The following is a 16,073-nucleotide window of genomic DNA, read 5'->3' as shown; positions in this document are numbered from 1 at the left end:
CGCGGCAGGAGACCAAGGATCGCAGGAGCAGCAGGATCGCAGGATCTGCTGCTTACAACATCCGGATATAAGCAGGTGTACATCCATGGTGCCATCAGCTGTTGGTATTTTTGCATCCAAAATATTTCTTTTCATGGCATGAAAGCTGAGGCCCAGCAGCATATGCAATGGCCTAACAAACAAATATGAAACCGAAACCCAGCGCTCTATTAGCGCCCTTAGCAGCAGACAGTGGCGGGAAAGAGAAATAATACCGTGTCGGACAGCAATAGTACTTACTACCTTTTGACGAGAGCCGCCAAGCTTTATAACGTTATACACGTTGAAGTACAAGCTTTGTGCGCCCTGTAAATGCCGTATGGAGACCGCTATTTGTTTACGTCGTTCGGGTTCGCACGCACACGTTATGATATCCCGTCAGCTTGAGTGAGTCAGCTTGTTCATGCATGAAACGCACGTGTGTCTGGTGTGGCGACGTGCTGACGACGTGAAGTGAAAGCCCACAGAAGTATTCGAAATGTCTGGCTCGAAGAGGCCGCTGACAGAGTGCTCTTCATCTTTGTGCAAAGAAGCCTGTCACAAAGCGCCTCATGCCAAGAATGCCGCTGAGGTGGTCACAATAGACACTTGGAAGCATCAGTTGGACTTCGAAAGAGGCTGCTGTGCGTTGGAGCCGGGACAGTGGTGTTGGCTGAGCTCAGAACTAAGTGCTTGGAACAAAGTGATGCATGGGATGGAATTCGAAATCGTCGAGTCGGAACCAGGAAGGCTCCATCTACGGTCAATGAGGAAAACTTTCGGCGCTGTTCACACTGCACCCCGGGAAGCCTCAGTTTTGTTGTCGTGGCTGCTTGAGCACCACAAGTGCATCGACGGGTTTAGTCTGTGCTCGCATGTTTGGTTCGAGTCACTTCTGATCCGTTTGCATGATCAGAGTGAGCCCATTCGCCATTTCCGCTGCCTGGAAATCTCATTGTCCGACAGCGGATTTAATTCCAGAATTGGTGGTGAACTTTACCTACCCTGCTACACAATAGAAGGGCTCGACGCAGTCCGCGGACTTGAGAAACTCACGATCAACACCCCGAAAGTCGAGTTCAAGTTCGCAGCTGAATTAGAAGCTCTATTGCAGCGGAATTCGAGTACCCTCAAGACAGTCAAGATTAGTAAAACGGCGCTGCCTAGAAATGTCAACTGCGCCTTGCAGTGTCTCACCAGCTGCGAGTCACTGGAGCTTACTCTTCGTTACTCTGTCTCGAATGCAAGTTTCCCTAGCATGGTCTCAGTGGCGCAACTTTTGCGATCGTCTACTGCGCTGAAAGAGCTCTCTGTCTTTCCCATTGGAGATGAGAGACAAGTCTCTGTAATAGCTGAAGCCATCAAGGCCAACACATCATTGACAGTGCTGAAGATGTTCATTACGCAAAAGGGGTGTACACCTGAGCCTTTGTTTGCTGCCATGGAGGTCAACTCGGCCTTGAAGGAACTGCATGTCTCGGGCTGCATTATCAGTCCAAGCTGTGGACAAGCATTGACATTGGCACTCTGCAAAAACTGCAGCCTTCGTGATCTGCATCTGGCTGATATTGACATTTATTCCGCCACTATGAGCCAGTTAGCAGAAGCTTTGCTGGAAAATAGTACTTTGCAGAATCTTCACATCTCAGGCGAAGGGTTGCCCATGAGTGGAATTTCAGCCCTATGCATGGTTCTCTCCGAAAACAAGAACTTGAAGATGCTGACCTTTGCTGGCTTTGAGGCTTCAACGCAAGAGAGGTAATGCAAGTTTTACAGCCATGTTTTCGTTTTCTGATTGATATTCGACCTAAGATGGCAGTTTCCACTGTAAAAAAGACGTATACCTAGTTTGTAAAACAGCAGTACAACACATTCGAAATGCACCTTATAGTTTAAAGCACTTTAGTGAAGAACAGGAACCTGTGAACAAATTCAGCATACTTGATTGCATTTAGCTCATTGCATATTTACCTTTGTCCTGAGATTTCAACTTTGGTTGTAAAATATTTTTCTTGGTGAAGTGCATAATACATACTAATATGTGCATATATGCCGCGTGTCATCCTGCTGTCATCTTGGGGAAAGTGCTCTTGAGAGTGCATATGTTGATAGGCCTATCCAACAACTGCATTTGAAACTAAGGTGCTTTAGAAGCACCGATGGTTGTTAATTATTAGCTTGGAAAAAACTGTCCTTGGTAAAACTTGTAGACAGTCTCAAAAAAATGGCTAACTAGTTGTTTCCATCAAACTAGCGCTTACAGAAAGGGCCATCTTTACTAGCGAAAACCGATACTTGAAGCAATAAAAAAAAAAAACTTCCTAGTGACGGCAGTGTCACTTTTTAAAGTCCCGAGACGTGTCCCAGATAACAAAATCCTCTTTTCTCTGTAGTGCTCTTTCCAACGAAGTGTTTTGTACAAACTTAGTGAATGATTTAAAATAGCAGCAGGTGACATGAAAGCTTTCTTTGAAGACCAATAAATAGAGCTACATTAATTATAGTGTGATGGCAACAACGTAGCTAGCAGTTTTTCAAGGCAGTCTACAACTTTTACATTGACGCTTTTTTGATCAAGACAATAAAAAAATAGCCAATTAGTTTTTACTCATTAACTTGGTGAAAAGAAAAAGTAGTTCAGATTAGGATAAGCAGCTCTGAGCAGCTTTTAGTAGTTTTTACTTGGCTAGTGCTCACCATATCTTTTAAAACCTTGGCTACATTTACTGGGACGCCCAGTATAAGCATCTATATACCAAACATCAAAGTATTATGGGGCATGCAGTTTGCTGTAAAAAACTTTTTCAATGTGTTTGATGCCCAGCCATGTAACTACAAGTGGTCTGCTGCATTCGCACTGTAATCTGCTGGGTGCACCTGTTCATTTTGGTTCACATGCAATGGCTGGCACAAAATTCACTTTTACTGCGATTCACGTGTCATCTAAAATTTTGATGGGAGGTGTTCATGGCTTAATTGTCAAAACAAGGATGACAGTGCTGGAAGGCACAGGCTGCACCCAACTAAACGTTATGGAACACATTAAAAAGTAATTCGTCATATTTTGTGCTTTGCTGTCACAAATAATATACAAGACTCGTGCATATTATTTGTGTATCAATGCTACTAAGCCAGCTAACTTGCGCAGTATGGGCTTCACATTAAAATGCCGTTGAAGACTGGTAAACTGAACTTCACCCGCGTGTAAACTGAGGAACCCGTACAGCCTGCTCACGCTTTGTTATAGCATGGAGGAAGGAAACAGAAATGGTAACATTGAAAGTCACGGAAAACAATGTTCAGTGAAATGCAAAAGCTGCTTTTATTGATACACACTCCTACTTATTATGTAGTAGTGCAACAAGGCGCGGCACCACCGTAGACTTCAGCACTTGCCCAGGCCACACAGCCTGTCGCCAGGACATCTGCATCCTGGGTTGGAGTAGCTAGCACTAATGATTTCATTTTTACTTTTTACTGCTGATGTTGTCCTTTTCCCCAGTACCCTTCGGCGCCCTTGCGCTAGACAAGAATTACGGGCTCCTTGTTTTGCAGTCAGCATAGAGTAGCGGTTAGCGAACTTGGCTGAGGGACGGAAGGATGATGGTTCAATTCCTGACAAAAGAGATGCTTTTACATTAAAAAGACAAACCCCTAATCACGTGTCACTTTCGTGTTGTACACACTTATCTGACACACAGCTTCTTTCTCAAGGAAGATAATCTGATATGGGAAGAGTGTGAAAGTATGTCACCATAAACCACATTTTGTTTTCAAGTACAAAATTCGAGAAACTGAGAAAACAATGCTTTACGCAGTTCAACGGCAAATAAATCTCATTCCATCTCGCCTTGCTCCTGGAAGAGGTTGCACTTGTTGATGTCTGTTGCGTCTTTAGCTTCTTGAATGCAATGCTTATAAATAAGCTGTAATGTCTTAAAGTATTATTTTACTTCTTATTCACAAAATGAAGGCAATACACCTCATGTTTGGCACATGATAGCCTTAGTCACTTATGCACCATAAAACCCATCACAACACTCAGTTTGAGAGCTGGTTTTGTGTTAAGCTTGGTTGGTCTGAATAAGAAATGGAATTGGCTTTTAGCGACGATAGAAAGTGGTCTAGTTAGCTTGATCAGGATTGGAAGTGCCTTTGTCATGGGTATAAAAGATCAGCTCACTCCTCTGATGTAAGCATGTCAGTCACCCTCGCTTTCCATTTAACATGGAGTCAGGCAGGTCCCTTGCTCTGCCCCTCTGGCATTCTCCGACGAAGCTCGACCACACTTGGCATCTCCTGATTATTATTAATTTATTTACATATTGCGCGCATATCATACGTATCACTCGGAGCGCGGCCTCTCCGCACGACACTCCGGTTCAATCCCTTCTGTGTCCTCTCTCGTCGTTGCATCCACCGTGCTCCCTCCGATCCTTCTCTCCCTCCGAGAGTCCTCCTTGCCAGGTCCACGGCTGTCTTCGCGTCCCAAGCTCCCAACACCTCGGAGGTTCGAACGCTTCCCAGAAACCGGCCACCGTTGCAGGCTCCCGCTCCCAGCCGCGGGCAGTGGCCAGCTCGGATGACACGGGCAGTGCGCCTTGCGGGAGCCCATAAATTTCTCCTCCTTGCAGTCCTTCCGGCGCCGATTCTCCGGTCCCCAACGCCACGTCGCTGCTCTGCTTTCAGGAATGTGCACGGCATACACAAACACACAAAAGCCGGTCGTTCCTTCTCCCAGTGCTTGGAGGAACACACAGCGTACATGACACCCCCATCGCCACTGTGATGCATGACTTCTAGGAATGCAGCACACTTCAGCACCGGTCGCGCAGCACTCAAACAGGGTAGATGTCTCGTGACTCCATATTCAGCGCACCATGGCACCCCAAACAAGGCGGACACACAAAACACAAATAACAGAAAAAGGCGACCAAGGGGCATTCGTTCTCCCTTTCGCCTCCTACCCTCAACAACGGCCTTGTCGTCACCAGCCTTGGTGCTGACCGTTACATTCCCAGCTGCGTCTACGCTCTCCTCTCTGTTGTCGCCCTCCCGGCTTAGTGCGGTCACTCCTACTGACGCTACAGTTGCACCTTCTAACCGTTCCGGATGTATATCATCACCAGAGATCGCATCAACCTTGGATGCCTGCTTACCTGTCACTGCACAGATACTTGGCGCAGTATCTAACATGTCAGAATCAGTTTTCTTCAATTCATCCTTTTCTACCGCGCCGTGGCCAACCGCTCCGACCTGCTTCCGTACTTCTCTCAGCATAGAGTTGTCCATGCCAGCACTGCGAAGAACCTCAAGTTCAGTAGCCCCGCGTGGCTTACTGGTCGCAGTAATAACGCCGGTCGCCGCCACGACTCCGCACAATTCATCACCGCTGCTGCCCGCTGGCGTGGTCTGATGCGCTGTCTCTGCGGTCTCTCCCAACAACTGCGCGTGCGTGCCCGGGCTGATAAGTGCATCTATCCCTGGGGCTAATCTGTCTGTCAAAGCACACAAAACTTCTGTGCCAGCCGTGGCTACACTGACGTCTTTAGGGGTAGCCAACAGTTTCAACTGCACATATGCCAATTCTGCCAGTACTTGCTCCCCAAACGCACCAGTTAATTTTATGTTTGAACCGGTAAGCGACACATGGTCTCCCAGAATTGATCGTCTGATGACACTGACCTCCGCTCCTGAATCCAAGTGCCCCACGAATTTGGTCTTTCCACAACCGAGTGCGATTGTTTTGAGGGCGCGGAACGGGTGTTTTCCACTATTTACGTTTGCATTCCCGAATTTAGTTCCCGCAATACGCACCACCAAACCTCCGTCATCTGTTGTCATTTGCACAAGGTTCGCCTGTGCTGACCGCAGTTTCGGACACTCGCGGGCAAGATGATCAGGAAGGCCACACCCTTAGCACAGCCTACGCGCCCTGGCATAAGGAGCCGATCGTCCGGCATCGTCATGGCGTGTCCTAGCCGAGTGAGTTGTTCTTCTCTCTCTCCTTACCGGGCTCGCTGTACGACCCACCGACTCTCCTGTGCTCCTATTAGGGTCTTTAGCGATCTGACTTTCATCAAATTGTTCCGCGAGGTTGGCCACTTCGTCCGGGTGCATTGCCTTCCCTGTAGTCTCATTTTGAACAACAAAGGCCCGGGCATCGGAACTTAACATCTCCTTCAATCTGTCTACCACTACGAGCTGTCGCAGCTCTTCCAGGGAAGTGACGTTATAACTGTTGCAATAATAGGCAAAATAATTTTGCAGTCGCGTTGCGAACTGGTCCCATGATTCATTTGAACCCTTTTTTGAGTAGTTAAAAAGTCGCCTGTATTCAGCTGACGACAGCCTGAGCCCTTTGAGAATTGCTTCTTTGAGCGCTGCGTAATCCCTGCGCTTCTCCGCCGAGAGCCGACCGAGCAGTCCCCTAGCCTTTTCGTTCAGTCTGGGCAATAATAAGCCCGCTCTCCATTCGTTTGGGACGCTGTAGGCATCCAGCGTTGCTTCAATATCATCAAACCAGCCTGGGACAAGCGCCTCTTCCGCTGGCATATCTAACAGCACTCCCTTCAGCATGTTAGTGTGTTTCAGCCTCCTGTCTTCCTCTGCATTCAGAGAAACCCTCCGCGCGGCACCGGCACTGCCGTTGTTACACAGTCTCGCATGTTCCAATTCCCCTTCCGCTCTGCCCAATTCTGTTTCCGCAATTTTTAATTTCATTTGTAACAATGCCATCTGGTCAGTAACGGAAACTACTGACCCTTCGCTGACGCTTCGCACCACGGCAGTCGACACCAGCTCTATCTGCCTCTCCCCCTCTTCGCTTCGGGCCCCTACTTCGGCCTCGCGACTCCGCAAGTTATATCCCGTGGTTGCCATAGTGCCCTCAAAACAGGAGCCAACAAGACACCCACCTGTCCAGACTTGCGCTGCAGGGGAAGACTGCAAATTCGTCGACGCCCCCAGTGCACGCTCAGCTGTGGGCCCACATCCTCCATCCTATTCCCGGTCGGTTCTGCTTGACGTCAGAGATCCTGTCGGCTGCGCCAGTCAGGCAGGTCCCTTGCTATGCCCCTCTGGCATTCTCCGACGAAGCTCGACCACACTTGGCATCTCCTGATTATTATGAATTTATTTACATATTGCGCGAATATCATACGTATCACTCGGAGCGCGGCCTCTCCGCACGACACTCCGGTTCAGTCCCTTCTGTGTCCTCTCTCGTCGTTGCGTCCACCGTGCTCCCTCCGATCCTTCTCTCCCTCCGAGAGCCCTCCTCGCCAGGTCCACGGCTGTCTTCGCGTCCCAAGCTCCCAACACCTCAGAGGCTCGAGCGCTTCCCAGAAGCCGGCGACCGTTGCAGGCTCCCGCTCCCAGCCGCGGGCAGCGGCCAGCTCGGATGACACGGGCAGTGCGCCTTGCAGGAGCCCATAAATTTCTCCTCCTTGCAGTCCTTCCGGCGCCGATTCTCCGGTCCCCAACGCCACGTCGCTGCTCTGCTTTCGGGAATGTGCACGGCATACACAAACACACAAAAGCCGATCGTTCATTTTCCCGGTGCTTGGAGGAACACACAGCGTACATGACACATGGCGTTAGGCACCACTTGAATATGGAGGCTGATATGTATGGTTTCTGAAAGGGTTTGGAGAGAGACGAAAAGACACCTTAATTCTGCTTTCCAAGCATCGCGAGATATAAAATCTTTCTCTGCTTTTCTTTCTTTAGGAGTACCTTGGCAAAGCAGCTGTTCGAGACAGAATGCTACAACCGTGTGAAGCTACCTTGGGTTGCTGATGACATGCCTGGCTTGCTGGCTGCGGTAACCCCTCCTTCAGTGTGCCCTGGAGAACTGTGCCTGCCTATGTTTGATCACAACATGCCAGTGAAGGACATCAAACTGCTTTTTGGGGCTATTGCCCGTAGCAAGTGCATTCATACTCTTAGAGTGCATTTTAATGGGCACTACGGCGACAAAGGCCGATCCCTGTGCAAAATGTTGATTGACAACCGGTCAATTAAACACTTGCACGTAGTAGTTGATAGGGATGCTGGAAGTTTAGTTTCAGACCTTCTGCTCAATCTTGCATTCAACAAGAGCATAACTGAGCTGAGGATTACCATTGACTTCATCAATAATTACAAAACTGTAGAAAGTCTCTCTTTTTTACTGGCTCACAACAAGACACTCACTAAGCTTTTTTTATCCTCCGTGACAACTTTCCCTGATATATATGTGGATGTGTTTGCTCAAGGTCTGTGGCAGAATAAGCAGATAATAGATGTTGATCTGCCTCTCGGCTTGAATTGTGATGACAGCAGCTTCACTGTCTTTGAGGCATTGAGAAGGAACAGGGGCATTTTGAACCGTGCAGTTGAGTTTGTCGTCCTGCCCCGGCCAGAAAGGCAGTATGCTGAAGCTTTCGAGCTTTTCTTCGGCAAGCCGCGCCTCCTTGCGCATTTGGTTAAAGTTACTGGGAAAACAGAAACTGAAGCTCTGGTAGCCCTGACTTCAGCCAACCACTACCTCGAGGACAACTATCTCATCATCACAGGTGTGATTCAGAATTCTATGAAATGTTATCCTGGAAATGGCACACAGATAGACAAACTAAATAGGGACTGCTGGCGTGCAATCGTGCAGTACCTAAACCTCTCAGATGTGTTGTTTGCATAATTTCCCAGGGTTTCCTTGGTTTTGCTTGACCACTGCCTTTGGAATTCTTTGCATCATTGCTGATTTTCGCTTTTTTTTTAGAAGATGTGACATATGCTCAGTGAACCAGTTTCTCAATTGTTTTGAAAGAGTATTATGTTAGTTTTGTGTTCATCATTTTACAACTAAATTGCTGCTGTGCTACTTGTAACCTGGAGAAATGGGACATTTTGACACAGCACATTTACGTTTTGTTCCTCATTCTTGCATTTCCTTTTATTCGGTTCAGTAAACATGCTTTTGCCAAATTTTACTATGCTACTCGTCACTTGGTGTTTAATGAGGATTTGGGATGCGATAGTGTAAGGTTACTTATCTTTTCATTTCCATTTATTTTCGGCCATAATACTGACTGTTTCATTTTTGCCATTAATGAATGCAACCTGTTTCATCATTTAGGAACTCCGTTGTTTGCATCTTGATTCTTCTTTTGTGCAGTTTTTACTAGTTCACTTGCAGTTCTCGTATGGTATTGATTCCTAAAAACATAGATTGATTTTCAGTTTCGTGTCGTTGACAGTTGTGTTCTATAAATGCTTCCATATAAATTACTGCGTTCTTCAGGGCAGTGTTACGTTTTCTCGTGAAACCATAGAATGGATTTGATTTTTTGATGTGTTGTTTTCTGTAAGCAGTACATTTTATGTAGTCACATTGTTTTGACAGGTAATGTATTGTGTTTTGCTTCTAAGAGAGCAAAATAGCTCTCATTTTGATGTGTTGTTTGTTTCCTTTCAGTGTTCATGTACAACGGCTTCATTTTTTAGTGTAATCTGTGACCTGCTACTACTGCTGCCACTATTGCAATTACAAAGTAGCCAAATGGTACAGGGGGCTGTAATTTGTTCAGGGGCCAGTAGCTGGATTCATTTCACAGTGTTTTTTTTTTTTTTTTTTTTCATTTTCAGTTCTCCATTTTTTACGATCGGGTCCTTGTGCAGGTCTTGTTTGCAAAACTGTAAAGCTGTAGTATTCCTTTTTCATTTCTGGACTATTGTCATTTTTTTTTCCTCTGACACCAATAAAATTCGCCGCTTTTCTCTGTAAGGCTTACAAGACGGACATTACCTCTTGCATATCCTGCTTTTTACGAGCAGTTGCATAAATCAGTAATGGGAGATAAAATGTACTTTCCACTTCCCCTATCTTTTCAAGAATAATTGTCGCAGCATCACTGGCCAACAAGAGCATCAAGAATCAAGGATGGATGACTGGCCATGGCAAGTGCACAACTGGTGTCAGTATGGTGGCCGATCTTCTGACAATTAGCCAATGGTTAGAGCGTGGCTGAAGAATGGGGACAACCTTGTTACAGTCAGGACAGGTCATGACAGAATGAGCGTTTATTGAGGGAGGCTGTGCTCTTTTAAAGCGGCTAATCGATACAGGCACGTGTCGGCATCTGCAGCAGCGTTCGATGCGGAATGTGGCTTGAAGGCACTGCACATGCGTATCTTCTACATCTTCCCCTAAGTGTCAGTACTTTGAAACATCAGCGATTTACTTGGTTGGAGTTTTGGTCATAGTGGAGCCTATTTGGCTGGCTTTTGTTTCTCAAGGATCGCTTTACTTTTGTTGTTGACTGGCCGTCTGTAGTTGACGCCTCCACCTCTTTAAGTCATGGACTGGACACCTGCTCGTTGACGGGCTCACGCTCACTGTCGGACTCATCACTTTCGGCTATGATGTGCTGAACGTGCGTTGGGCTTTATCCTGTCTTGGCTGATGATGTCACCCAAGAATTCAACCTCTGTACACAAAAACTTACATTTGTTTGCATTTAACGTCAGGCCAGCTTGCTTTGCTAGTTCCAGTGCTCCATGAAGGCATTTGTCATGATTCTCCCGTGTTGCACCCTATACCAGAATGTCATCAATATAGCGCGAAAGCTTGGAGCTCGGTCAAATATCTCTGTCAATGTTTTTTGGAACACTTCCGGTGCTGAAGCAATCCCAAATGGCAGTCTTGGGAAGCGATACCGCCTGAAAGGTGTAGCAAATGTGCAAATTTTGTTGTGGCCTCATCCAATAGAATCTGATGAAACTCTGAATTTGCATTGAGGCAGGAGAAGAACTTAGCGCCAGCGAGCTCCGCCTCAATATTATCACGCTTTGGCACCTGATAGCGTTCATGTTTCAGGTACTGGTTAATATCTCTAGGATCCATGCAGACCCTCAGTTTGCCATCTTTCTACATGACAATGACCAACGGACTCCCCAGTCTGTTGGCTTGCTGACCCTGTGAATGATGTGAGCCTTTTCCTTGCGTTGCAGTTCCTTTTGCAGTGGTTCTTGTAACGCCAAGGGAACGCGTCGCGCTGTCTGTATGTGAAGAACATGTGATAATTTGATCAAAAACGAAGAAAGGAGTAAGAAGAAGAGGAAAACGTGAAGGTTGGCTCGAGGAACGCGAGGCACGAGCAGGGAGAACAGGCGAGCAGCGGAGCCGATCGGCTGCCCAAGGAGCTCGGAGCGGTGCGTCTTCTGCCAGGCCTGACCCGGGGATCCAGACCTGGGGCCTGCCGGCCGTATCCTGTCCTGTTCTCCTGTTGTCCACGAAACTCGGAACGGTGGTCGGGCCCAGGAGTGCCACAGCACTAGCTCTTCACTGGCACGAGCGTTCGGCGCCGTGCTGAGCCCAGGCACGTCGGGGAGGCCTAACGCATCGGCCGTGGAAAGGTCACTCGAGGCCTCTTGCCTCTACTGGGCCCCGTCCGGTGGCCTAGCCTTCCGCTGGGCTTACTGAGGCCCTACTGCACCGACCCTGCAGAACTCTGACTACCCGGAGCGTCTGCACCGGCTTCTCCATCCAACAACTTAATGACTTTTTGACAATTTGTGTTTTGCCATCGTCCCCCTTGCTCGCTCTACTCTCGTCCCGTCCATGTCTGTACATAAAAGTATTCGTTGTTAGCTTGGTCAGTCTGGTCGTCTATTTAGATTGCTGTTTCTGAATAAGCCACAGAATAAGGTGGCCAGAAGATTTAAAGAAAAGAACCTCACAATTTTGGCGTCCACGGCAGGACCAGGCCGGCCAAGCAACATTTTCCCGCGGCTAGAGATTGGAGAAAAATGAGTGCACCAGAGTTGCTCGCGGTAGGGGAACATATAGGTTTGCAGGGAGTCGAGTTGCGCGAGTGGGTGGAGAATGAATTGCAAAAGGCAAGGGAAGACAAAGCTGCAGAACGCGAAGAGAGAGCTGCAGAACGTGAAGCGGCGAAGCAGCTCTTGGAGCAAGAAAACCAGAATTTGCAGCTACGAGTACGACTTGCGGAATTGGGAGAAAACGCCCCTAGTTCTGGAAGCGCTGAGCACGGTACCGTACCAGCTCCATCTTTCCCATTTAGTCCTCATGGATTGATCCCACTGTTTAATGAGGAAAGGGACGATTTGGACGCGTATTTGAAGTGGTTTGAACATGTCGCCATTAGCCAAGGCTGGCCGAAAGAGAAGTGGGCCACGGCTTTGAGTCTGTGCCTCGGCGGAGAAGCTCTCAGAGTCTTTGGACGACTCTCTCCTGAGGACTCAGTCAATTACGATGTAGTGAAACTTGCCTTACTTCGGAGGTTTCGGTTCACGGGTGAGGGCTACAGAGAGAAGTTTCGTGGAAGCAAGCCGCAAGATGGTGAGACAGCTTCCCAGTACACCACGAGGCTGTTAAGTTTTTTTGACCGCTGGGTTGAGATGCGAGGACAAGGTCGCACGATTGAAGTGGTTCGGGACATGATAGTGGCTGAGCAGTTTTTAAACAGCTGTCACAATCGTTTAGTTCTCTTCTTGCGAGAACGTGATTGTAAAACGGTGGACGAGATTGCTGAGGCCGCCGATCACTTTCTTGAGGCTCAGCGACAGAATAACCTCGCGATTTTTAAAGATAGAGCCGAGCAGAATTCTGCGAAACCGCAGGACGCAGCCCCAAACCCAAAGACTAGAATTCGATGCTTCATCTGTGAAGAGATCGGACATAGGTCGGCAGATTGCCGTACAAAACCGAAGCCCCCATATTGCACATTATGTCGCAAATCTGGGCATGAAACCCAGTTGTGTCGATACGGAAATTCAAATGACCGGGAGACGTCTGCTTGCTGCACGTCCCCTCGAGATTCCCGCCCTGGTCGTCAGCTGGGAAGAACATGCCTAGATGTTCGAAGGGATGATTCGGCTCTTAGTCCATCTCAGATTATTAACAACATGCGAGTGAAGTGTGGAGAAGTGTTCGGACAAGCAGTGTCGGTGCTGCGCGACACTGGTTCTAATGGCATCGTGGTGCGTCAGGCTTTGGTGCCCAAGGCTGCATATACCGGAGAGCGAGCATCTTTACGTTTAGCGGATGGTTCTGACATCGAAGTGCCTGAGGCGGAGGTTATTATCAAGTCGCCATACTTCACAGGCAAAGCTATTGCTAGGTGCCTGCCAACGCCATCATATAACGTAATTATCGGCAACGTTCCGGGTGCAAGCGTCCCATTCGCCGACGCTCCAACGGTCTTGACGGGCCAGAGAAGCATACCTGCCAGTGATGATGGGTACAGTGCTTCTTTCCAGGTTCTGGCGGCGAACGTTTCAGGGACTGGATTGGATGCCACTCAAACCGTACTCCACTTATCTCGGTCTGTTTTTCGCAAGAAACAAGAGGACGCCTGCTTAGACGTGTGTCGTCGCAAGCTTAAGAAAACCTATCACGGAAAAGGGCAGACGGCCTACACCTTCCATCTAAGTGACAGCATTTTGTACCGGACCTATCAACTTTGTCCAGGAAAAACAATTAAACAAACGGTCGTTCCGAAGGTTTTGCGCTGTCAGGTCCTCGTGCAGGCACATGGGAGTGCACTTGTCGGCCACCAGGGTGTCAGAAAAACTACCGCCAGAGTGCTTGATGACTTTTACTGGTCAGGGGTGCAAGCTGACATTAAGTGGTTTGTGAGGTCGTGCGATGCATGTCAGAGGACTGTCCCTAAAGGAAACCTGAGGAACGCTCCATTAGGACGCATGTTCATTAACACAAAAAGCTACGAAGAGCGCCAGCCAGTGAATGCCCTACAAACTTCATCCTTTGTAGTTCTTGATAACGTCAAGTCGAAAACTCCGTTGTCAACATTCAGTGAAGAACCTTGGTCCCAGAGTGGACTGGGGAACCGAGACTCGATACAGAATAGTGAACTGTTGAATCGAGAATGATACGGGAGACAATGTTAATCTCTGTGCTGTCTTCCAACGCCGTTGGAGATATATCGTCTTAGAGCACATTTCTTACAAAGCTTCTGGAGGTGTTGTCGTGCTGTTCATATTATGTTTCTAAGAGTTTATTTCTTCTGACAAGTGTTGAGTGTTAATGTTACTTGTATTAGTACAACTGTTTTTTTTATTTTGTGTGTGCGAGTGACTCAGACTCTCAGCAGACAATAGCAATGGTGTGGCCACTCTGTGGGGTGTGCAGTGATGGGTGCAGCAGTGTTGTGGTGTGCCGTCGTCCTCCGAAAGAGTGCACTAGTGTCATGGCCCCAAGTTTTTTTTTTTCTCGAAAAAAAAAAAAAAAACTTCTCAAAGGGGGGGCATATTTGTGAAGAACATGTGATAATTTGATCAAAGACGAAGAAAGAAATGAAGAAAGGAGTAAGAAGAAGAGGAAAACGTGAAGGTTGGCTCGAGGAACGCGAGGCACGAGCAGGGAGAACAGGCGAGCAGCGGAGCCGATCGGCTGCCCAAGGAGCTCGGAGCGGTGCGTCTTCTGCCAGGCCTGACCCGGGGATCCAGACCTGGGGCCTGCCGGCCGTATCCTGTCCTGTTCTCCTGTCGTCCACGAAACTCGGAACGGTGGTCAGGCCAGGGAGTGCCACAGCACCAGCTCTTCACTGGCACGAGCGTTCGGCGCCGTGCTGAGCCCAGGCACGTCGGGGAGGCCTAACGCATCGGACGTGGAAAGGCCACTCGAGGCCTCTTGCCTCTACTGGGCCCCGTCCGGTGGCCTAGCCTTCCGCTGGGCTTACTGAGGCCCTACTGCACCGACCCTGCAGAACTCTGACTACCCGGAGCGTCTGCACCGGCTTCTCCATCCAACAACTTGGTGACTTTTTGAAAATTTGTGTTTTGCCATCGTCCCCCTTGCTCGCTCTACTCTTGTCCTGTCCATGTCTGTACATAAAAGTATTCGTTGTTAGCTTGGTCAGTCTGGTCGTCTATTTAGATTGCTGTTTCTGAATAAGCCACAGAATAAGGTGGCCAGAAGATTTAAAGAAAAGAACCTCACACTGTATCAGTGGAATCGCATTTTCGCTTGGAACCATCCAGTATGGACATGCTACACAGCCGGTACCTTGAAAGAGCTGCCGGAATTCTCGCAATATTTTGTCCGAACGCACGTCGTCTACGGCTTCGACTGAACGCACTACTAGCCCTAGCGTCTCAGTTGCCTGCAGTCCGAATATTGCCTGGTTGCTCTTCTTCACAATGAAGAAGGTGAAGTCTCGAACTTTTTGATCATGACCACTGATAGGATCGCCACTCCAAAGTGTTTAATCACGTCGCCACTGTGCGACCAAAGAATGGAGCTGCTTGGCTGCAGGGATGTCTCTACTTTGTATTTATGAAAGACCGAATAAGGAAGCAAGTTTGCATGAGACCCAGTGTCCACTTTGAAAACAACATTCTGATTGGCCACTTTGGCTGCCACCATCCAATCAGCTGTCCTTTCGACAGTGCAGACTCTGACATTGAGGATCTCAAAGCTGTCCTCCTCTTGTGCTACCGCACTGACTGTAGGCTCTTCCTGGCAGCAGGCCGCGAAAAGATTGGCCCTTTTGCATCGCAAAACATGTTTTCTCAAACGCTAGACACTTGTTCCGCTCATGTGTCCGATTGAATGTGCTGCAACGAATTGTGGACGCTGTTTTACCGAAGCCACTTGAGAGAGAGAGAGAGAGAGAAGGCAGAGAGGTTAACCAGGAAAGCTTCCGGTTTGCTACCCTGCACTGGGGAAGGGGAATAAGGAGTTTAAAGGAGAAAGATAGAAGAGAATTATAGGAAAGTTAAGGCGGCGAGGAGCACAGTCACAGTTTCTCAATCAAGTTTGTGTCTCTCATAGAAGCCACTTGCTTTTCTATTTTACCCCTGGCCTAATTCTGTTGGGCTGACATTTCAGCAGCTTTACACATCTGTTCTGCCTTAAGCAGCGTAAGGTCTTTCACTTAGAGTATTTTCTGCCGGAGCTTCTGGTTATTTGTTCCGAACACAATTTGGTCCCGGATCATCGAGTCATTCAATGATGCGAAACTACAACTCTAGGCTTGCTTTCGCAGGTCACACATAAACTGTTCAAAGGGTTTGCCTTCTGCCTGGAT

The 16,073-nt window shown here is 48.1% G+C and overlaps 1 protein-coding gene across 2 annotated transcripts; it reads left to right on the top strand.

Moving 5' to 3' along the window:
- Window positions 1-198: 198 nt before the first annotated feature.
- Window positions 199-9,831, top strand: LOC146189169 (uncharacterized). Of its 2 annotated transcripts, none has more exons than XM_084604070.1 (2): window positions 199-1,776; window positions 7,750-9,816. In XM_084604070.1, the coding sequence occupies exons 1-2, from the start codon at window positions 518-520 to the stop codon at window positions 8,696-8,698; spliced, it is 2,208 nt and encodes a 735-aa protein (XP_084460196.1). In that variant the 5' UTR covers window positions 199-517; the 3' UTR covers window positions 8,699-9,816. The 2 variants fall into 2 exon arrangements, with proteins under 2 accessions (XP_084460196.1, XP_084460197.1); XM_084604071.1 differs by lacking the exon at window positions 199-1,776 and adding an exon at window positions 4,034-4,210 and having other exon boundaries at window positions 7,750-9,831.
- Window positions 9,832-16,073: the final 6,242 nt, after the last annotated feature.

The sequence above is a fragment of the Amblyomma maculatum genome, chromosome 5, assembly GCF_055883805.1.
Source record: "Amblyomma maculatum isolate TAMU_Amacu chromosome 5, ASM5588380v1, whole genome shotgun sequence".
Classification (NCBI taxonomy): domain Eukaryota; kingdom Metazoa; phylum Arthropoda; class Arachnida; order Ixodida; family Ixodidae; genus Amblyomma; species Amblyomma maculatum.
Note: the sequence above shows the minus strand (reverse complement) of the source record. Positions and strands in the feature narration are given on the sequence as shown.

Excerpts from the sequence above, each read along its gene's own strand:
- LOC146189169 (XM_084604070.1), top strand. The coding sequence starts at position 518 with ATGTCTGGCTCGAAGAGGCCGCTGACAGAGTGCTCTTCATCTTTGTGC. Across the intron at positions 1,777-7,749 it reads GAGGCTTCAACGCAAGAGAG|GAGTACCTTGGCAAAGCAGC; the intron begins GTAATGCAAGTT and ends TTCTTTCTTTAG.